The 8,166-nt window shown below is 52.8% G+C and overlaps 1 protein-coding gene across 1 annotated transcript in view; it reads right to left on the reverse strand.

Annotated features, from left to right (window-relative positions):
• TSPOAP1 (TSPO associated protein 1) overlaps positions 1–7,632 on the reverse strand; it is a 55,671-nt gene extending 48,039 nt beyond the window's left edge. Inside the window, 4 exon segments of the mRNA XM_017738131.1 lie at positions 751–1,005; positions 4,227–4,403; positions 5,771–5,899; positions 7,511–7,632. Of these exon segments, the coding sequence (XP_017593620.1) occupies positions 751–879 (129 nt within the window). The 5' untranslated portion in view covers positions 880–1,005; positions 4,227–4,403; positions 5,771–5,899; positions 7,511–7,632.
• Between the last annotated feature and the right edge of the window lie 534 nt (positions 7,633–8,166).

The following is an 8,166-nucleotide window of genomic DNA, read 5'->3' on the forward strand; positions in this document are numbered from 1 at the left end:
CGAACCTGGAGCGAAGCCAGAGGAGGCCCCGGAGCTGCTCCCAGGGCTGGGGCACCTCTGCTCTGGAGCCGGGCGGGGAGAGCCGGGGGTGCTCAGCTGGAGAAGAGAAGGCTCTGGGGAGAGCTCAGAGCCCCTTGCAGGGCCTGAAGGGGCTCCAGGAGAGCTGGAGAGGGACTGGGGACAAGGGATGGAGGCACAGGACACAGGGAATGGCTTCCCAGTGCCAGAGGGCAGGGCTGGATGGGATCTTGGGAAGGAATTGTTCCCTGGGAGGGTGGGCAGGCCCTGGCACAGGGTGCCCAGAGATCCCCGGCAGTGCCCGAGGCGAGGTTGGACAGGGCTTGGAGCAGCCTGGGACAGTGGAAGGTGTCCCTGCCCATGGCAGGGGGGGGAATGAGATGCACTTTTAAGATCTTTCCAATCCAAACCGTTCCATGATTTTATGGAAAAGAAACATTGCCGGGTTTCCTAGGTGGAAAAGCACAGCACGGGAGCCCTGTGCTAGGGGACCGGGACTGAGCTCCTGGCACAGCTCAGTATCCCTGTGCTGGTGTGGGCTGCCAGCAGCATCCATGTCCCTCCTCACCCTGTGAGACCTAGGGCTGGGATCGGTCCCTTTGGAAACCAGCACTGCACCTGTTTCCAGCGGATGTGAACCACAGCCCTCACCTTAGTGAAGTTCCCTAAGAACAGCAATTAACTGAGTAATTAAATAGCCAAACTTGCCGATCGCTGACCCACTTGTCTCACCTCCCTGTGAGCTCTCCCTCCCAGCGTTGGGTCTCCCAAGGCCCCCCTTGGTCGAGGTGCACCTTTGAGGCAGGAATTTGTCGGTCCCAGATGTGCGGCAGCACTGGGCATGGCACTGCCTGAGCTCATTTTGGAGGAACGCAGACACTCCTTGAAATTCTTGAGCGCAATCTGCCTCTGGAGCCGCAGCACCTCGCGCTGCGATTCCCGCAGCAGGCGGTCGAACTCGATGACGTTCAGGCAGCGAGGGTCATCCTGTGGGAAACCAAACATGGCACCATGGCCCTGACAAGCTCCAAAAGGTGGGACAGGTCACATTTAACATGCTAGCACCAAAAGAGGGGAGGCCGGGAAAACCCAGGTAGTGTGGCACACATGCATGGCTGACTTCTAGGTCTCCAAAGCCTCAAAACTCACTTTATATCCTTTATGCAAATACATTATCCCTCGTGAAGATAAAACCCAGCCTGTAATGCTCCTGCAGCTCTCCCAGCATGATGCCCAGGGCTTTTCCAATCATGGGCCATCCCAGAATATGCCAGCAGGGAGCGTGGCAGGATAATGTCATTTCATGGCCCGGCCAAGTTAGAGCTCTCGCTGCTTTCTTTACTCCTTGTTGTGGGTGCTGGCAAGCGCTGGGCTTTGAGAGGTTGCAGGAATGAAGAACATCTAGGATTTGGTCAGTTCTTCCTCAGGATAATATTTGGTTTCCTATCGTTCTTGATTTCTCTCCTCTCAAGACAGTATGTGTGATGGACACCTATCTTTAGCACAAGGGGTCACTCCCATCCGTTCATGACCCAAACACAGGAGCTTTTGAAGGAAACCAGCACAATCTGACTCTCACAAAACCGGGAAGAATATGTCACCAGCTGGTTTGATTCTTCAAAGGTTTCCAGATTTCAGGAAGCTGAAGAAACATGTACCTGCATGCCCACATGTACAAAATTGGTTTATGAAAACCTGTCTTATCAAATCTGCTGCTGGAGGAGACATTGTTCATTCCCCTGGAAAGCTCCTAAGCCAGAGAATTCAAGACATAATTGGTATCCAGGACAAACGCAATCTGCTTCCCTGTTCGCTTCTTATTTGCCCTAAAAATAGTGTGTGCCTTATAAATACAGTTTGTGGAGAGAACCATGGTTACTCTCACACTGCAAGGGGGAAACTGAGGCAGCATTAATGGGAACTGATTATAGATTCAAGAAGTGAGCAGCTGGGCCTCCTCTGTGCCAGGCCCATGTTCAGGCTATCAGGGTAGTAGTTCTTTAAACAAAATTGGCTGTGGCTATGTATAAAGTCTCCCTTCCCCCACCAAAAAAGGCAGCTATTCCCAACAGACAGCCTCCAAAGCCTGGGGGAACAAGGGAGTAGAAAAAAAAGCTCAGTTCTCCCCTCAGTTTCTATTATATCCATCCCCTGCAGCTGTTCCCCCCAGTCCTCCACTTCCAAGGATCCATGCTGTAAGAAATTGCAGCCTGGATTTAGCTGGAGCCGGGGTTTGGTTGGAAGCAGATCACTGGAGTATGATCTCAGGAAATTATTTTATTCCATCCTAAGAGCCCTGGCTTTGCAAAACAAGGCCAATGCCTTTGCAGCCCAGGGTGCAGGGTGTGAGTCCTGCTATTGCCAGGGAAGTGAGTGGATCCATTTCATAGGCACTGAAAAATTTCTACTGATTTAAATACCCAAGATTAAAATTGATTTGGTTACAAACTCTGAACGTGCACATCATATCTCTGCATAAAACCCCCTTCATTGGCATAATGCATTTTGCATGCTGCAGACAGATTAGGGGAATTTGGAATTTTAAGTAGCTGGAAATTAAAATTTAATGAGCGGTTTGCTTGGAAGAGAAATGGGAAAAACAAGATCAGACAGAATGATCTGTACTGCTCTCTTTTCTGTGGATTCCCTGCTCAGGCATCGACGTCCCAGTTGCTGGTGCCACAGACAGGGTCACCTTCCAGGACAGGGTGGTCACCCAGGTCACCCGTGCCCTAGGAAGGCAGTGACTGAATTTGTCAGCCCTGACGGTTGCACCCGTGTGCTTTTCCTTGGCCAGGAATGAATCTTGCTCACCCCCTTCTGTCACATTCCTTTGCAATCTGTCACTCTCCTGTCCCTAGCAGGTTCAGGTTGCCCAGCACACTCTGCTATGAAAATCAGAGTGCTTTTGAAAGGGTCTCTTCCCCTTTCTGTGGGGGCCTGAGGTGAGAAATCAAAGGAATGGGAAGGAAACTTCTTGCTGACACTGTAGAGCACAGACAGACCTGGATAAGTTTGTCCTGTGGTTCAATGCCAGGAAGGATCAATGGGGCAGCTCTGTACGAACACCAAATACACCCCATTGTTCTTATCCTGACTAGATCTACCTCAGGGAAAGACTGAGACGCCACCTTCAAACCTGCAGTTAAAAATGAACATATGGGAGCACAGGGAAAAAAATAAAGCTGTTTTCAATGAGGAAGTATTTGTCACCTAAATACCACGTAAGTAGGGCAGGTAGAAGTGCAAGTGTTCAGCTCAGCTGGGGACAGGGAGGTACGGTGGCACTTGACTATATTTGCATTAGCAAACCAGGGGGAAACCAGCATGGGCCCAAGTGTTACTGAGCTTCTCTGGAGATTTGAACTGACCTGAACTGAAAACATCCAGTTTCAGAATAAGAGATGCAACTGAGATGCCCAGAACAGGTTGCTTTAGTCACTTTGAGTGAGAACCATCTCACCCAGCTCCAGCCGCCTGCAGAGGCTCCTTTCAGAGCTCTCACAGAGAAAAACTTTGCGGGAGCGACACATCTGACCAGTCCTAGATCTCGGGATGAGCTGAATTACCACTTTATCCCACCATTTATATTGGCATGGCCTGTGCTGGTGCTGAGGGGAATGCAGGTCACCAGCCCAGGAGCAGACACTAGCACTGGGGATGGTTTCATGAACACCCAGCCCTGCCTGGGGGCTTGTAGCCTTGGTCATAAACATGTCAGGAGGCACTGAATTATCACCAGTCTCGTGGTGGCTGTGAGTCCTCAGAAAGCTGCAGCTCGAGGCTTGGGATCTAGACTGGTTTTTGGGAACGTGCTGGTTGGCTTCTCAAAGAAACGCTTTAAAAGGAGGCCCTGCTTATCTTGCTTGCAGCTCAGTCCTTTGAAAAGTCATGCTGTCTGTGGCTTCTTGGGGGTTTCCAGGGAAGGAGTTTTAGTCACTGCTGGAAATGGCAGCTCAGATCCATGAACTGATGGAGGGACAAGCAGGGTGTCCCTCAAACACACGCTACTGGAGAGATCTGGACACTGTCTCTGCCACGCACTCCCCCGGTGTCCCCATTCAGCTCACACATCAAATCCCCTGCCCTGTTTTCAGCCTCCAATTGAGACTAATTCCCCTCAAACCACTTCCTGGAGCCTGGTTTCCATCACTGCTGTTGCACCACTTGTCCCCAGCCCCGGAGTGATGTCCCACAAAGTGTCTCACCTTCCCTGCCAAGAGTTTAGCCTGCAGTTCCCGGCATTCATGCTGCAGAGCTTCAATCTGCTTGTCTTTTGCCAGGAGAGCACTGGCTTGCTCTGTTAGGTCCTTGGCACGCTGGCGGGCAAATGCTTTTTTGCACAGTTCCAGGCTGGAGCCCTTCAGAGGCACCGGAGCAGTTACCTATGCCAGAGAGCAGTGAGGTGTGTTTGTGTGTGACCATCACCCCTTGGTGTTCACCAACCACCACCCCATCACCCTTTTGTGTTCCTTAACCACCACCCCATCACTCAGCACAGGGAGCACTGTCAAAAATTGCAGCCTGGCCCCAAAGGACAGACAAACAGACAGAGGAGCAGGACAGGCCTACAGAAAAGTAGAAGAGGAAAGGCTAGATGGAAAAGTGGCTCAAAGAAGAGGTGGGAAGGACACAGTACTCAATAGGTACAGCCAGCACGGGGGCTGCAGGCAGGGCAGAAGTGGGGAGGGGAAAGAGAGAAAAACAGTATGAGGTAAAAAAGACAAGAGAAGGCAGCAGAGAGGAGGGGAGAATGGCAGGAAAGATGAGCATGGGCTCAAGTATAGCATGGAATCAAGGATAGAGGTGGCCAAACCAGGAAGAGAATTGGAGCTTCCGTGGGTTTCAAGGCAACAGGAAAGAGCTTCAGCATGGATGGGTGGAAGATAGAGGGAAAGGCAGAGGCTAAGGAGAGCCCAGCAAGGGCCAGTGCAGCCAGGGAGGATTGGGACAAATAAAGCAGTATTTGTATAGGTGCTGGGGGTCTGCACAGTATGTCAAATGGTTTCTCTTAACATAGTATCTGACGAGTCCGTCTGCTGCCCTGCAAGTACCAATATCCCATGACAGACGGGCGGCACAGTGCCTGGGCACAGAGAGGGCAGCAGCGCCAGGAAATCCCCCTACCTTCTCTCCAGCACAGTTTTCACTTCCTCCTTTCTACCCTAAACAGCTTGAATTCCCCATCACAATCCCCGCTTTCCTTCAGGAAGGTGTGCCCAAGATCCCACACCCTACAGCCACCTCCCACTACTGCTGCACCATGTCAGACACGCCAGGGTTCACAACAAGCTGCTGTTGGGTTGGAGAAGGCAGAAGCCCTGTGGCTTGCACAGCATTTCGAGTGAGGTGAGGATGGGACAGAGATGCCTCTCACCCCTTCCTGTTTTGCTTCACCGCACTCCTTTTCTTATTCAAATCCTTCCTGTTTCTTTTTGGTGAAGTCAGATGAATTATTTTCATGACTTGCCCAAGGAAAGCTGAGTTAATGACTTTAGACTACGACCTTACAGTAAGAAACCAAGCAGGAAGAAATTCCACAAACCAGCCCCCAAGAGGAGTAGAGAAGCTGGCGATGGCTGGGGTTGGTGATTCTTGCTCTGCCGTGATGTGCAAAGCATGCTTGCTGTAGGTTTAAGAAAAAGGGAAAGGAAAGGCCTTTCTAGCTCAATGGAAGCAGAAAACCAAAGTTCCTGGTGGTGGGGTGCTCTCCCAGCCCAGCTCCCCAGCCGCAGCAGGTCCCGGCACCCACCACTTTGAGGTTTGCCTCCTGGAGCTTCCGGGCTCTCTCCTCCAGGCGCTTGGCGATCACCGCCAGCTCTGCGTTCTTCCTCTTCAGGTGCTTCACCTTCTCCTCCGTCTGGGGGAAGCAGCTCCTGCGCTGGAGAGCAGAAGGAGAAGTTGGAGGTGAAGCCCTTGCTCAGGAGCCAACATTCCTGGCTGAACCTGACCTACGTAAGGCACACAGGCCGTTTCCCAGCCAGGGCTTAGTTCTCCTAGAACTATCCCAACCATTGAACACCAACCTCTGCTGCCCCTCCAGTCCCTGAAACCTGTGTTTTCCTGGTATTTTTGTTAATGTGACCTCTCAGTCCCCATGAGATGCCCCTCACCCCACCCTGGACCATCCCACATGGTCCCTCTCCATCCACAACATCCCTGTTGCAGGCTCTGCTAGGACGCAACATGTCTCCAGCATCAGGGTATCCTGGCCACCCACCCTCTGGGCTTTCTCTTCCAAAGTCTTCCCAGTTTATTTTCCCGGGATTACAGGACTCGACACACCCCTGAGGATTTGTACTTGCACAGCGAGCTTATCTGTGTCCTTTCTCTCCTGACACCAAAGCATGAGTGGGAGAAGGCAACAAAGGACTTTATGATATTTGCAAAGCAAATTTCCTTTTTCTTCCTATTGATTCTGTTTGCTCTTAATCCCCTTTTATTTGTTATCTGTCCGTTCCAATAAGCTCCCACTTGCCGATGGCTCCTTCTCCCAAGGTCGAACCCAGATGTGTTGTGCCATCTTTTCACATCAGCAGAAACGTCAGGCCGACTGATCCTCACGATTATTTCCCTCCCTCCCCCAGTGAGAGTGCACCATGGGCGCCTGGGCTGGAAGGCTGAGGCTGATTTTTGAGAGCCAAATTTGATGAGAGCACAGGCCTGTGCTTCACTAAAATCCAGATGACTGATAAGGGCTAACCCCTCGGGGTGCAGGACATGCTGAATTTATGCTTTTAGTGTTAGAAAATGATCTAAAATATGCGTTTTGAATGGGGTGATATAAATCTGAAATGCTGAGCAATCAAATTTGCCCAGCGTGGCTGGGCTGCATCCCCACACTGCAGGGCTGTGCAACGGGTGATGCTCTCCAGGGAGGATGCAGGAGGGAAATATTCCCTCTTTCCTGAGGGTCCTGGCTGCCTACCTGGGAAGTCAGGCATGGGGGAGGGGGCAGAAGACAGAAGGCCCAGGCTATGGCAGCCTGGCTTGGCTTTGGGGTGCAGCTGGGGAGGATGTCGGTGCTGGGCTCTCGTGGGAGCAGGGGGCAGTGCTGCACTGTCACCCAGAGCCAAGGCTGAGTGAATCAGTGTTTCTGCTTTTCCAGTTAAAGAGGAAATAAGAGCGACTTCCCCTGCCCTCCCCTGCCCAGCCCTGCTCTGCACTGTGGGGAAGGGTCTGGCTCCAGCTGACGGCTGCAGTGTAAAGGCACCCAGGGGACCCAAAGCACCCAGACCCCCTTCATTCTCTGGCCCTGCCCAGATGAACCTGTGAGTTCAAGAAGCATTTGGACAGTAGTCCTGCACATGGTGTGACTCTTGAGGATGGTTCTGTGCAGGGCCAGCAGTCGGATTCAATTATTCTTGTGGGCCCCTTCCCACTCAGCATGTTCTGTGATTCTGTGATCTCTTAGAGTTGGCAGCAGACAGCAGCTCTCTGTGTCCAGGACTCGCTCCCCATGGAGCATCCCACGACAGCGTCTCCTGCTCACCAGCAAGCTGTTCTCCTCGGCCAGGCTGGAGCAGCGGTGCCGCAGGTCCTCCAGCGCACTCAGGAGCTTCGTGTTCTGGCTCACGAGGAAGCCGTAGTCAGCCCCACTCTGCAAAACAGCACGGAGAGGCAAGGCAGGGCTTCAGCTGCCTGGGGCAGGGACTGCAGGTCCTGCAGGACCACAGGGATTCACCAGGGGCAGGGGCAGAGGGGCTGCAGCCTCACACCAGCCCCAGCCCTGCGGTGAGCCCAGCCTGGCTGTGCCGGGGGCTGGCAGGGTCAGGGTGCTGGTGGCAAAGGGTGGGATGTGGGAGCTGATTTCAGGAGGAGGCAAGAGGCTGCATGTCCACTGGGGGACAACTGGCCTTTGAGGCCACCCTGAGGGTGACAGCTGCCATCTCCATAGCTTTAAAAATTCTTTCAACTTCCACCCATGGAAAAAGCCCAGACCCTTCTGTTGTCCTGAGCCATGGCACCATCCAAACTGGCTCAGGTGAAACACGGGCAGAGCCAACAAGACCCAGGCAGGCAGAACACAACCCCTGGCACCCCAGACATGTGTGCTGCTCCCCACAGCTAAGGGACCCAGTGGCCTCCAGCACCACGTGGTTTTGGAGGCAACCAGACTTCCTCACCCTCTTCCCCACATCAGCACTC

Source organism: Corvus brachyrhynchos, unplaced genomic scaffold (genome assembly GCF_000691975.1).
Source record: "Corvus brachyrhynchos isolate BGI_N302 unplaced genomic scaffold, ASM69197v1 scaffold137, whole genome shotgun sequence".
Lineage (NCBI taxonomy): Eukaryota > Metazoa > Chordata > Aves > Passeriformes > Corvidae > Corvus > Corvus brachyrhynchos.